This window comes from Cucumis sativus, chromosome 6 (assembly GCF_000004075.3).
Source record: "Cucumis sativus cultivar 9930 chromosome 6, Cucumber_9930_V3, whole genome shotgun sequence".
NCBI classification, from domain to species: Eukaryota; Viridiplantae; Streptophyta; class Magnoliopsida; order Cucurbitales; family Cucurbitaceae; genus Cucumis; species Cucumis sativus.
The window spans coordinates 24,771,021-24,784,788 of NC_026660.2; the positions used below are offsets into that span (position 1 = coordinate 24,771,021).

Below are 13,768 nucleotides of genomic sequence, written 5' to 3' on the forward strand. Positions count from 1 at the left end.
ACTACAATTACCTAAAAAATATCAAAACCAAAATTAAACCTTTCCTATTTATAAATCACAATCACAATCACCAAATTAATTAATCATTACCCAAATCTCTCTCTCTCGGTCTTTTGCATAAAAAGGGCAAAAAAAAAAAAAAAATAATTTTTTTTAATTAAAAACAAATCCCCATTTCTGTTCTGAAGAATCGGTGGCCTGAAGAAGACTGAATGGCCGGGGTATCGATGGTCCCCGCCGTGTGGGCGGCCGTAATGACATTGGGGGCGGTGTTTTCGGTGGTTGAAGGGGCCGGAATCGGGGTGAATTGGGGAATATTGTCATCGCACCCACTGCGTCCGAACATTGTGGTGAAATTGCTGAAAGATAATGGAATTAAAAAAGTGAAACTGTTCGATTCGGATGCATGGACTGTGAGTTCGTTGAGTGGTTCAAAAATTGAAACGATCATTGGAATCCCTAACGATCAGCTTAAGAAATTTGCGAAAAGTTACGATGACGCTAAAGATTGGGTTAAAGAAAACGTTACCTCTCACATGTTTGAAGGCGGTGTTGATCTCAGGTTCAACTTCCCTCTCTTTTTAGTTAAATATTTGAATCATTAGAATATCGAATGCTATGTTATTTAATGAAAAGAATCTAAGAATTTGTCGTTACAATAACGAATTTTCAGGTACGTGTCTGTGGGAAACGAAGCTTTCTTGACGGCTTACAATGGATCCTTCGTGAAGGTCACTTTTCCGGCAATGCAAAACATACAGAAAGCTATCGACGCCGCTGGACATGGCAAAAAAATCAAGGTCACGACTGCTCTCAACGCCGACGTCTATGAATCCAGTACCAACTTACCTTCTGACGGCGAATTCCGACCAGACATTTACAGCACAATGAAGGATATAGTCCACTTCCTCGACCGCAACAAAGCCCCTTTCATGGTCAACATTTACCCTTTCCTCAGTCTTTACCAGAACCCTAATTTCCCCCTCGATTACGCATTCTTTGACGGCGGCGGTAAGGCCACCAACGACAAGGACAAATCCTATACCAACGTCTTCGACGCCAATTACGACACACTCATTTGGTCCTTGAAGAAACTCGGCGTCTCCGACATGAAAATTATCGTCGGAGAAGTCGGCTGGCCGACGGACGGCAACAAATTCGCGAATGTAAACCTTGCGAAACGATTCTACGATGGGCTGTTCAAGAAATTGGCCTCCGGCGATGGAACTCCGATGAGGCCGAAGGAGAAATTCGAGGTTTATTTGTTCGGACTTCTAGATGAGGACATGAAAAGCGTTCTCCCAGGGTTTTTCGAGCGACATTGGGGGATTTTCCAGTTCGACGGAAAACCTAAGTTTCCGATGGATTCCTCGGGGAAAGGGAACGACAAAATGCTGGTGGCGGCGAAAGGAGTGCAGTATTTGGAGAAAAAATGGTGCGTTTTGAAGAAGAATGTGAAAGTTTTTGATAATATTTCGCCGCAGGTGGATTACGCTTGTAGTCTTTCGGATTGTACGAGTTTGGGATATGGATCATCGTGCAACAATTTGGATAGGCGAGGGAATATTTCGTATGCGTTCAATATGTATTACCAGATGCAGGATCAGAGTGTGGAGGCCTGCGTTTTCAATGGATCGGCCGAGATTGTAAAAAATAATGCTTCGGTTGGAAGCTGCTTGTTTCCGATCCAGATTGTGAGCGCCGGAGAGAGGTTGAAGGCGGCAGCGGCGGCCATGGTTGGGCTTGTGTTGAGCTTGTTTGCGTTACGGCTTTGAAGGAGGAAGTTTTGTCAGTTTCTTTTCGAGGGATTTCTTTAGGGTAATTTTGAGGGATTTCTTTTTTATTTATTTATTTATGGAATTTGTTCATTTGAAATTTTTGTAGGTTTGAAACATAACAACCCTTTATTGTCCTAAAAAAAAATCTTCTACCACTTTTGAAAAAGAAAAAAAAAACTAATAAACATTTTTTTAAAATTAAGCTATAATTTATATCAACATTAGTTAAACCCTAACCAATATTCAATTAGTACTTTTGTTTAGGATTCAAATCAAATCATACTCAATTAATCATAATCATCATATTGACTTACCGCTTTACCATTGAGCTCTTGAAGACTTCAAGATTGAGTCAAGAACTAGAAAGAACTATTACCATAATTTTACTCGTCAACATAATAGTATGGGATAAAAGACTAAGCACTTTGATTATTTATCCAATGCAACAAGGGTTATTCATATCGAATATGGTTATCATAATTGTACTAAAATTTTAAGAATTAACTGAAAGTTCAATTTTAGGAAGTAATTGCAACTACAGTTTTACCTAATTTTGAAATTTGCCCTAGAGTCTACCTTGACATATTTTTTAATAATTTAACCTAATTTAAATTGAAACATAATTAGATAATTATGTAATTATTCCCTCCCATTTACTTTAGGGTTAGTTATTCACACCGCGCCATTTCACACTCAGACAGCAGTCCCCAACATCCTTTCCTTCTATCACTCTTACGCCCCTCTCAGCCCTGCGCCATCGCATCTCTCTACCTCTCTCTCTCTCCGCCTTCAGCCACCGCATCTCTCTCCCAGTCTCCCACTGTTGTCAGTCTACTGTCTCCTTCGCCGACCCAAAAAAAAAAAAAGAAAAAAAGAAAAAGGAAAATTGATTGGTTGACCGATGAACCATAACCGGGCCAAGTAGACCGATTGTCTCAACTGATTCGAATCGGACCGAACCGATTTTGCGCCTCTTAGGTTCCCTTTGCCCAGTTACCCATTGGCGCCAATATGTGAAATCAGACGTCTTTAAGGAGAGTAGCGCGCAAATTTCTCTTCTTTCTCTCTTTCAATTCTGTTTGTTTCTTAGACCTCTATTCCCACGACAAAACATCTTCATTCAGTTCTTAATTTATATGAAGAGATTTTCGCTCGCGTTCGAATTTGCGAATACAACTAAATCTACAACCTCCTCGAACTTGCGGGTTAAATTTTGTTGGGGTCAGGGGGATATTGGTTCGTTTCTCGCTCCCTTTCATAGATTTCTCTGAAAAGGCATTTATTCTGTTCCCTGTTCTGGTTCTGGCGGCGTTCAAATGGCAAACAGTAAGTATGAGTACGTGAAGCTGTTCGAAGTTGATGATGAGGTGATGCTGCCCAATTTGATCGTCGTTCGAGTTGATGGTCTTGATTTTCGAAGGTTTTCTTAGTTAGTAATTCGATTTTTGCATTTCTTTCAAGATATTGTGATGGTAATCGTGTCAATTACGAGAGCATTGAATTCCTGTGCATTTTCTAATTTCCTCTTAGCCATTGTTGATGCGCTTTCTCTTAGTATATATCAATATCTTCAAAGCCTCTTGCTTGCCTGTGGGTGAGGGACGTATAAAATACATCCACCTAAGTGAGGTGAGGCAAATAATGCATGATAAAAAGATGATATATCGTGATTACACAAGACTAAATATATGATTGGCCAGAATAAGTTTACATTTGGGAAACCACACTAGGTCAACCTAGTGGCCAATAAGAACACTTGTAGATAGTAAATGCTCAAAGGAGATGGATTCAAGTTATAAGGACCACTTACATTTAATTTCCTATGAATTTCCTTAGCAACAAATGTAGTGGGTTGGACAGATGTCTTGTGAGAATAGACGTGGTGTCTAAGTAGGCCTGAAAATTCATGGATATATATTAAATAAAACGAAAGAAAAATGATATTTGAAAATTTACTTCGCCATGTGTTTGATCTGTATTATGGGATAAACTGTTCTTTCAACATTGGAAGGGACTGTCACAACCTTAAGTGCCCTTTTGTTTATTGTTCATCTCAAATTTTATTCAGAATTTTTTCCCTTCTCTGGCAGGTTCTCTGAAGTTCATGGATTTGTGAAACCAAATGACGAAAAGGCTTTGGAGTTGATGAATTGCTGTGCAATGGCCACAATGGAAATGTTTTCAGATGTAATATTTTCATATGGATTTAATGACGAGTACAGGTGTTCTGTTAGTTGATTATTATGTTTTCTCCTCTCTTTTTAGCTATTATTTACTAGCAAGTTTGTTGTCTCTTCCTGACAGTATATCAACTATTTATGTATTCTTTATGTAACAGTTTTGTCTTTAAGAAGACATCAAAATTCTACCAAAGGCGTGCCAGGTTATCCCACTGATTTAAGTCCTCTATTTTGATGTTTTTATGACATTGTTTACTTGGAATTCGATATATATGCGATATAGAAAAAGTCGCTTTATCCTCTATTGTTGGATATCATGCATGAGGATTGTTTTCGGTATGATATTGCAATAGGTTTTCTTCTTTTCTTTTCTTTTTTTTTTTTGCGTCTGAGCCAATAGTTTTTTCTTTTCCCTCCTAAGATTTGAGAAATAGATTTTTGATTAATTTGCTTTAGGGATTTAAAATTTGTTAGCGTAAATAAAAAGCCACAAAGGACTTGAGGAATAAAATGGTCATAGTCAAAATTAAAGCAAAAAGACTAAAGAGCTTCAACAAGAGACTTACAAGCACTAAAACAGAAATAAAAACTTTAAGAAGTGTTTGGAGTAAGGAGTTGAATAGTGAGGAGTAAGGAAATTATTGAACTAGGGAGTTGTGAACTCCTGGGATCCAAAGTGTAAGAAGTTGATAAGGTATAAAATTGAGGTGAGACCCACAAACTCTTTGGGTCAAACAAGGGGCGGAGTTCACAAATCCTTACTTCCTATCTGCTACTTCCAAACTCCTTAGGCCAAACACAATTTCTTGCTGTTATTTGAAATATTATATAAGGATAGCATCAGAATTTGAAATTCTAAAAACCTTCTCATCCTTCAAAAGCCTTCGGGGAGTAATACCCCATGAAGAAATGGAAGAATCCCAATAAGGATTAGTCGAGCTATTTTTATGCAAGCAACAACTTAAAGCTGTGTATTAGTTTTCTTCTTTCATTCCATTTGGGAGTTGAATAATAGTGTTTCGTATTATTTCTGTCATGAAACAATGTTCCTTTTTATGTATTAGTTTTCTTCTTTCGTTCAAATTAATGATGAGATTTAATTGGCTTTATGCAGCAAATTATATTCGCTTGTCGTATCTTTCTTTACCTCAGTATATATAACAAAATGGCAAGATGTCTTTCCTCAGAAGAACTTGAGATACACACCATCATTTCGTGCACGTGTAGTATGTTGTGCTTCTATAGAAGTTCTTCAAGCATATCTTGCTTGGAGACAACAATTCTGTAAGTGGTTGCCTTTTGGTTTGAAAATCCATAATATTTCTAGATCTTTTAGGACCTACAGTGAAGTTGTACGCTCCTTTTTTAAAAAAATAATGAAGCTGTTTGCCTCTTTATTTTTTTATTTTTTGAGTTGGCAAGCGAAAGGTTATTATTAAACCTTTCAAATTCTTTTTTAGGTCATATCAGTAACTTGGACAATACATGCTTTTGGAAACTGGTTGAATGTGGGAAGACAGACAGGGAAGCCCATGATTTTCTGAAGGTACTAAGTTGTAGTCTTTTGCATTTTGCAAGCTTGTTGACTTCTTAATGTGTATTATCAAATTTGCAGGTTACGGAGAAGAAAGAGAAGCACGAGCTGCTTTTTCAAAAGTTCAATATTAATTATGCAAATCTTAATGCAATTTTTCGTCAAGGATCCTGCATCTTGACGACAAAGGTTCTGCTCCTTTAAAATAATTAAAATCAAAATATTGATTGTTCACCTAACTTGATTCTTGTTTTACTCGCATCTAGATTTTTCCATATTTGACACTGAAAGTTTTTGGAGGCAACAATAAACATTAAACAAAACTATCTTCTTTGCTGTTTCAAAGCAATTGAGAAAATCATTGAATATGCGTTTGTGTTTTGGTTTCTTTTCCTTCCCGAGAGAATTTGCATCTACTCTCATGGTACGGAGTTCTCCTGACCATACAATCTAAGAAGTTCTAGTTTATTTAGGTTGAAGATATTGTGAAGTACCATGAAGATGGCACCCCTGTTAAGAGATTACGGAGAAAAGCGACAGTGATTCATTCACCAAATATTGCTGGACGAAGATTTTGGAATGAACATTCCATTCTTTTAAAGGAGCTAGGCGCTTTCACAACGGACATTGATAAAATAAATCCAGATTATGTTAGGTCCTTCCAAGTTGAGAACAAACTAATGCCGTCGACATGGATAGTTATAAGAATAGATGGCTGTCATTTTCACAGGTTTGTTCACCAGATGCACCCAATTTTCACATTTCCTCTTTAAAGAATAGAGTTCTTATGGTTGATTCATGTTTTCTTTATTCTAGACTTCTAGTAGTCATTTGATGAAAACCCAAGTAGAATTGGAATAATATTGAAATAGAAAAGATAAAACCGGACTAATATATCCTTAGCACCATAATAATATTACCAACTGCCCCAGTGACATTCCCATCGTCATTCTTCTAAGTGAATTACCTCTACAATCTCATTTCTCAGTAGACTAGGATATTTTCTTGCAAATTAATAAATTTAAATCCAAAGAGCATTATTTTTTGTTTTTCGCACTAAATATCTGCAATGGCATCAAAATTATCTAGTGATTACCTTTTCAATTCAGTTTGGAGGTAGCACAAACTTGCATTATAATTACAGGAAATGTAATTATTTCATACTTTTTCTAGCGTAAATATTTTAGTTCAAAGAAAACAGTTCTCAACTATACTTTATCCTAGCTAGAAGAAAACGCAGAAAGTCCTACATAGTTAAATGAATGGTGTCATAGACCTTCATTTGATCTGTCACCTTATATCTTATTCTTTTTAGGGTTTCTTTATTCCAGTCTACAGGTACTTGAAGTACAATTTGGAAGAATCCAGTCAGTTTTGTAACCATTGTGGTTAGAATTTATTAAGGTGTTTTGAGCTTTAGCAGAAAAAGGTTTTAGTCAGTGCATGGTAGTCATTTTCACTTATGAATAATGATTAATTGAGAACATGTAGTATTAGGCACACGATACATTCTTTTCCTCAAGAGCTCGATTATTGGAAATTTAGATATGATACTTAAGTGGATTGGTTGTGGTTTTGGTAGATTTTCCGAAGTTCATGTGTTTGAAAAGCCAAATGATGAGCACGCTTTGAACCTTATGAATTCATGTGCAGTCGCTGTGATGGAGAAACTTTCTGACTTTGTCTTCTCCTATGGCGTTAGTGATGAGTACAGGTACTTCCTCTATTTCGGGCTTTCGTTTTAATTTCATTTGCGACACTGTAGACAATTATATGTTTATGATTTGCAGCTTTGTATTGAAGAAGGATTCTCAAATTTATGGACGTGCAGCTAGGTTTGTCTCGTTTCCTATTATGTTTCTTCTGCATTTTTATGCTGCTTTCTTATTCATTAAGTACATGGAAGTCTCAAATGGCTGATTATTAGAAATATTTTAACCTCATACTTCATGATGGGTTATCATTACTGCATGAGAATGTTCGCATATGACCATTCATCTTGTTGGTTATTAGTTAAAATTAATCATTTACACAGAAGTAGAGAGTGGTCTATAATAGGAAATATAAAATCGGAATGTTTGCCCGCCTTAGCATAGTTAAACTTACTTTTCGACCCAAGAAGTTTGAATCTCATAACTCTACATTTTGCACCTAAAAGTAGAAAAGATTTAATTATAGTTGTGAACTTGCATACTTTTAACAATAGTATGACCTAGTTGTGGTCGGAAGTACTCAAAAGTTTCTATGTTTTCTTGAATTTATGTAAAGTTATATGTGAAACATTTTAGCTAATAAATGTATGTCATTTATTAATGCTTCACTTTAACATCCATCCTTGCAGTGAAATAGTGTCCGTCATTGTATCATTATTTTCTTCCCTTTATGTAATGAAATGGAGAGAATTCTTCCCACATAAAGAGCTGAAGTACCCACCTTCATTTGATGGACGAGCTGTTTGTTATCCTACGCGTGAGATCCTTCGGGACTATCTAGCATGGAGACAAGTTGATTGTAAGTACTACATTATCAATGTTAACCTAATCCCGTTTTTTACTTTGCCAAGGATATTCATTCTACATTATTGTCTAATTCTCAGTGCTATAATGAAAATTTAATCTGTCTCTTCAGAGTTCCTAATTTACTTGATACCAATAAACTTATCGTTCCTTTGAATTTTCAGGTCACATAAATAATCAGTATAATACATGTTTCTGGGAGCTTGTTAAGTCCGGAAAAAGTAAAAGTGAAGCTCAAGCCTGCCTCAAGGTGCTAATTTGTTTCTTGTTATTTTTGTTCTATGATGTAACATTTTTTTAAATTTATTTCTATTCATTATAGAATTTCACAGTATCGGTGGGTCTATTTGGAGAATGACTTTCTAAATGCATAAAAGCATTTTTTTAATTTCTTAGAAAATCAATTTAAACAGGTTTGTAAATAGTAGTGCCGACTTGGAATGATCTTATTTATTCGAATTTGTTTAATTGTGTTTTAAATTTCTACATCTAGGGTACTCAAACACAGGAGAAGGAACGCTTGCTTAACTTACGATTCAATATTTCTTATAACGAGTTACCACTCATGTTTCGTCAAGGTTCTTCTGCATTCTGGGACAAGGTTTGTCTTTCTTCTTTTCCTAATAGTTATTTTGTTCGGTTATTCCATATTTTCTCTGAACTAAGTTTATGCAATATTATATATATATATATACATACATATACATATATATACATATACATATACATACACATATATACATATACATATACATACACATATATACATATAGATACACGTATATACATATAGATAGATGTATATGTATAGATAGATGTATACATATATATACATAAATATACATATACATACATATATACATAAATATACATATATACATAACTATACATATACATACATATATACATATATATACATATATACATATATACATATATATTATGATCTTATACAACCATTTGTATATGTTCTCAAGCGAGGTTGTTTTTGTTGTGCAGAAAGATGCCACAACGGTGGACAAGAATCCAGATGCTTGTTGTAAGAGAAAAATTGTTGTTGTGCATTCTAATATAATTGAACCTAGTTTTTGGGAAGATCATCCATGGATACTTGACTGAGAAGCATGGCTTACTTAAAGAAGAGTCTCCCTCTGTAATTGTAAAGAAATATTGATTTTGTTTATCAGTTAGAAGAAACAATTTACACTTCTGGCTTCATGAAATTTCGATATTTGGTTAAGTTAAAATTGATATTTTTGTTCTCGATTGTTGTTATTATTATAAGAAACTAAGCTTTTCACAAATAAAAATTGAAGGATGCATAAGAGCCTCAACCTATAGAAAGGGCTTCCCGTCTAGAAAAAAAATGTCTAACTAGTATTACTTAACACATAGAAGACCTTGGAGGACATAGATATGGCTGGTTGTCATAAGATAAGACCCTAGGAAACATTGCCACTAGTCAATGTTAGGAATGTATTAGACATAATAAAAAAAATGTTAGGAATGTATTAGACATAATAAAAAAAAATCAAGGGTCTAAACACTCTGAGTTTCTAATAGACTTGAGGCTCAAAGCATAAGAACTAAAGTTATAATTTAATTAATGTAAAGCTAGTAACTCCAATTTCATTGCAACCATGATACTATAATGACCATTTTAAACTATTTTCAAACAAGTAACTAGTTTGTCTCATTTAAACTTTAAGGATTGAAAGTGTAAACTTTTTTCAAACTTAAGTAACTATGCAATGACACTATAACGACCATTTTAAACTATTTTCAAACATGTAACTAGTTTGTCTCATTTAAACTTTTTTCAAACTTAAGTAACTAGTTTGTCTCATTTAAACTTGAAGGATTGAAAGTGTATATTCGCACTGTGTTTAGGTTCGACTTAAATTACATTTGTGATTATTTAGTTCAATTTATCCATATATGTAGCAACTTAGTTAAAGTTTAATACTGCTATTCATGATAGAAATTAAATGATTATGTACAAGAGTTAACGAGCACATATTAAAATCAAGGTGTAAATCCTTGAAAGTACATAAATTGTTCTTGCTTAAAATTGTTTATTTTGTATTTCAAATATATATGTGTATATATATCAACGTGTGGTTGATAGAACCAGAACAAAGTTGGCATCACGTTTCATCAACTAAATATGAAAATTCCAGATTCAGATAATTTAGAACTCTCATAAATCGAAAAGATTCAAAAGAAGAGTGAGAGAGAGAGGGGGGAGTAAAGTAAAGCAAATCAGGTCCGTTTGCTCGCTGAACTACTTCAAATTCAACTTGTACAACTATTTTGAACAAACCATTCTTCCACTGCACTCATAAAAACAGCTCCAGATAATCTCCATTTCTACTTTGTTTCCTCCATGATATTGTTGAACTAAATTTTCAGTCAAGGAACTAGATTCTGAGCAAGCGCTCCACTGCGTGCAGTCTTTCTTGTTCATTTTCATCAAGCAGCCAATACGAGTCCAATAGTTTATATTTTAGCCATTACAACCTGATTTCACTACCGACGATTAAAGATCACCCTCAACAACTTTTGTTTGCCCGACATGGCACAAGCACGGTTAACTACAGAGTTTTAGTAGTCAGGTGTGTTGGCAGTGGTATGAACCCATTCGATACACTCTCAAACTAATAATCAGAGTACCCTTTTCTTCTTGGCTTCACTTCTTGTTTGTAAATTCAGCATCAAATTCCTTCTGGAACTGTTCCCGTGATGCAGTCGTAGCCGACAACATAACGTCATCAATAAATTCCCTTTGAGGAAATTCATCAGGCACAAGGGCCTGATATGTTTCGAACTGCTCAGCAGCTTCCTTTTTTTTGTCCAGCAGACTGTATATAATCCCCTGCAAGAAAGAAATGCATATAGTTAGATATCTTTCATTTCAGTATTTCATCCTTTCCCCAAAGATAAATCTCCTCTTCAACAAGCCAAGTGAATCGTGATGCTTCGCTAAATCCTACTTTCATTTTCATCTTATTGTTCCCACTAATCAATTCTCTATTCATATTATTCAGTTGAATCAAACCTAAAATTAACATCAATAATAAATGTCCCAAGTACAGACAACCATATCTTCGGTGCAGATCGTGTGGTTGAATTGAATGCCAATAATCATAAAACATTCATACCAGTTCTTGACAAAGAAAAAATATGACTTCCTCCATATTAATGTGACACATAAGTGCCCTAGTACGCTGACTCGCTGAGGTATTTGACATGCAGTGTGGAAATGGACTAATCCAAAATTATGATAAAAAAGATAGGTAGACTGAAAATTATGTCAGAACCTGGCAGAGATGGGGTCGAAAATCCCTTGGGTTTTCCTCAACAAGATTTTGGAACTTCTTCAAGCCCTCTTCCAGTTCCCCCTGAAAGACAAACTACTTTGTTGGACAAGAATCCAGAGCATTAAGGTGAAAAATTAGAAATTCTAAAATGCTTAAAGATTCAAAATAATAACAGAAAAGCTCAACAGTTGGCAATCAATTAATAAAAAAAAAAGTAATTTAAAAGGGCAAGAGAAGGAACTTTATCTAGAGGCTGCATAACAAGCCAGATCTAAAGTGCCATTGCCATCTCCACATTTCCATAAAAGTTATGTGATTTCTCTCTAGCATTCCAAGAAATTTGTGTTGACCGGAAAAATCTTAGCTTTATGATTATCATGTTTCATTTCATAAAAGTTATGCTTTTTCCACATTTCCATAAAAGTTGCTTTTTCCACGAAACAGTATGATTATCAAAAATGAAAGCAACCTTAAGACACCGTGAAGATCATACCATCTAGACCCTAAAAATAGGAATACATAATGACATTTTTTTTTAATCTTGTACTAGTCAATATACAATCCAGTCTTTCATAACTTTAGTTCTTAACAACTTTTTGGAGTAATTCAAATGCATATAACAGGCAGTTAGACAGATAATTTTTCAATGCTAGGCGTCCAAACATTTGCACCCTTCTACGCAGTTAGATACAGTGTAAGAAGCAGGAAATCCCCGAGGGTGAAACATAGTGAGTAAGTGTTAAGTTCAAGAAAAAATATTTACTAAGCACTTAGAAAGTCAATCGAAACATGCCCTAGAAATAAGTAGCAAATGACCTTCACAACATGCATTTGAGCAATTAGTATCCCGATGCTTCTATGTTCGGTAAGTTTTTTCTCATCACGAGCAATATCTAGTGCCTTATTGAGCATCTCAAAGACAGATTCACCTTCATTGTTCTTATGCATCACTAACGCCAAACCCTGAAGAAAGTGCAAATTGAAAGTTTCAAATTAAGCATTGACATACCTTGTTAAAGACATAGAGAAAAGCTATAAAAGGTTGCAACTTCAAAACTAGCAAGGCAGCCCACAGATGAGATGACAATATTAAAGTTTTTATTACATGCTAACATATTGGTTAGTATCTTCCCTTGAGAAGTTAAAAGATTTCTAAGGCAGTATCTTATGTCATGCTTGAATAACATGAATGGGACTGAAGAGCAAAAATTGCCTTCACAACTACAATACGTTCAGAAAATTTGGCCAGCATGATGTAAAAATTCAAGTTCAAATAAAACATTAGGGTAGAAATCATATAACTTTTTTTTTAACCGAAGACAAAACTTTTCATTGATATAATGGAAAGAAACTAATGCTCAAATTATAAGGAGAACTAGAAATCATAGAGAATATATAGAGCGAAAAAACCACATCAACTATTCTCATAGAAGTCATTTCCTAGCAGTTCTTGCTCAAAAGCTGGTGTCTTAACATTACTTTCAAAGACAATAATTCACCTTGTTATTAACCACCCTCAGTCAGTTCAGGATTCATTTTTTCCCAAAACAATCTCTAATGTAAACATCAAACTGGCTTAGTACATAAATAATAACTTCATTTAACACTTGCACCAAGTAACATGAAAACCTAAACTATCAGTCTAAAGAAACATAAATCTATTTTCATATCACACGGTCGAGCAAAAACCTTACATGCAGAGCTCTAACCAAAAGAGGTTTCTGCTTCAGAATTTCCATGAACAATCTTTTAGCCGTGCCCAGCTCCCCCAATATCTCATAACAAAGAGCCAACAAAATTCTCCATTCAACCTCATCAGGCTCAAGATCAATCAACCTCTTAACATACTTAACGGCGTTCTCTGTCTTTCCACTCCTCATTTTCCCATACAAAACAGCTTTCAGAGTATCAACATTACTTGGATCATGCTCCAAGATCCTCTCCCACATCACCTCTTCACTATCCTCCTCTGGAACTTGAGCTTTTTCAGCCAATATCGGGTTTTTGTTACTTGTCTGAGCAGGCAATGCCCTGACATATCTTACATTGAAACAACCCATGAAGATAAATGACCCAACAAGAAAACCCACAAATTTTTCAATGAAATACTTCGAAATTTTTATCTGGGGTGAGTTAAAACGACGTATATCGGACTCAGAGAGGTTTGAGAAGGGGGTATTGTGAATGGGGGAATGAAAAATTTTCGCATGTGAGCAGAACAAGCTTTGGGAGGATAGTTTGTAATTCTTCTGAAGAATGTTATATTGACACTTAGACAATGCCCGGACATTGTAGCTTGAGAATTTGGGTGGTCTGGGAAGTTCAATTTGAGATGAAACTGAGAAAGTTGAAGCTGAAGTTGAACCCATTTCTGACGAATAGCCGAACGGCTACCGGGACTTTTATTTTATTTATTTTTGGACTTATTTTCTTTTACCTT

General features: G+C 35.1%; 3 protein-coding genes across 4 annotated transcripts; 2 read left to right on the forward strand and 1 right to left on the reverse strand.

Annotated features, from left to right (window-relative positions):
• Positions 1-179: 179 nt before the first annotated feature.
• LOC101206143 (glucan endo-1,3-beta-glucosidase 8) lies at positions 180-1,976 on the forward strand. Its single transcript, XM_004141993.3, has 2 exons — positions 180-562; positions 674-1,976. The coding sequence occupies exons 1-2, from the start codon at positions 213-215 to the stop codon at positions 1,773-1,775; spliced, it is 1,452 nt and encodes a 483-aa protein (XP_004142041.1). The 5' UTR covers positions 180-212; the 3' UTR covers positions 1,776-1,976.
• A 484-nt stretch (positions 1,977-2,460) lies between these two features.
• On the forward strand, positions 2,461-9,272 carry LOC101208636 (tRNA(His) guanylyltransferase 1). Of its 2 annotated transcripts, none has more exons than XM_031886556.1 (13): positions 2,461-3,207; positions 3,869-4,000; positions 4,117-4,161; positions 5,073-5,242; positions 5,419-5,504; positions 5,574-5,681; positions 5,966-6,222; positions 7,075-7,206; positions 7,283-7,327; positions 7,834-8,003; positions 8,173-8,258; positions 8,502-8,609; positions 9,008-9,272. In XM_031886556.1, the coding sequence occupies exons 2-13, from the start codon at positions 3,924-3,926 to the stop codon at positions 9,125-9,127; spliced, it is 1,404 nt and encodes a 467-aa protein (XP_031742416.1). In that variant the 5' UTR covers positions 2,461-3,207; positions 3,869-3,923; the 3' UTR covers positions 9,128-9,272. The 2 variants fall into 2 exon arrangements, with proteins under 2 accessions (XP_031742416.1, XP_004141969.1); XM_004141921.3 differs by having other exon boundaries at positions 2,461-3,198.
• An 861-nt stretch (positions 9,273-10,133) lies between these two features.
• Positions 10,134-13,758, reverse strand: LOC101208394 (protein SLOW GREEN 1, chloroplastic). Its single transcript, XM_004141920.3, has 4 exons — positions 13,023-13,758; positions 12,145-12,291; positions 11,329-11,409; positions 10,134-10,883 (listed from the first exon to the last, which is right to left on the reverse strand). The coding sequence occupies exons 1-4, from the start codon at positions 13,695-13,697 to the stop codon at positions 10,698-10,700; spliced, it is 1,089 nt and encodes a 362-aa protein (XP_004141968.1). The 5' UTR covers positions 13,698-13,758; the 3' UTR covers positions 10,134-10,697.
• Between the last annotated feature and the right edge of the window lie 10 nt (positions 13,759-13,768).

Excerpts from the sequence above, each read along its gene's own strand:
- LOC101206143 (XM_004141993.3), top strand. The coding sequence starts at position 213 with ATGGCCGGGGTATCGATGGTCCCCGCCGTGTGGGCGGCCGTAATGACA. Across the intron at positions 563-673 it reads GAAGGCGGTGTTGATCTCAG|GTACGTGTCTGTGGGAAACG; the intron begins GTTCAACTTCCC and ends ACGAATTTTCAG.
- LOC101208394 (XM_004141920.3), bottom strand. The coding sequence starts at position 13,697 with ATGGGTTCAACTTCAGCTTCAACTTTCTCAGTTTCATCTCAAATTGAA. Across the intron at positions 12,292-13,022 it reads TTTTGGTTAGAGCTCTGCAT|GGTTTGGCGTTAGTGATGCA; the intron begins GTAAGGTTTTTG and ends CACTTTCTTCAG. Across the intron at positions 11,410-12,144 it reads CTCAAATGCATGTTGTGAAG|GGGGAACTGGAAGAGGGCTT; the intron begins GTCATTTGCTAC and ends TTTGTCTTTCAG.
- LOC101208636 (XM_004141921.3), top strand. The coding sequence starts at position 3,095 with ATGGCAAACAGTAAGTATGAGTACGTGAAGCTGTTCGAAGTTGATGAT. Across the intron at positions 4,001-4,116 it reads GGATTTAATGACGAGTACAG|TTTTGTCTTTAAGAAGACAT; the intron begins GTGTTCTGTTAG and ends TTTATGTAACAG. Across the intron at positions 4,162-5,072 it reads TTCTACCAAAGGCGTGCCAG|CAAATTATATTCGCTTGTCG; the intron begins GTTATCCCACTG and ends GGCTTTATGCAG.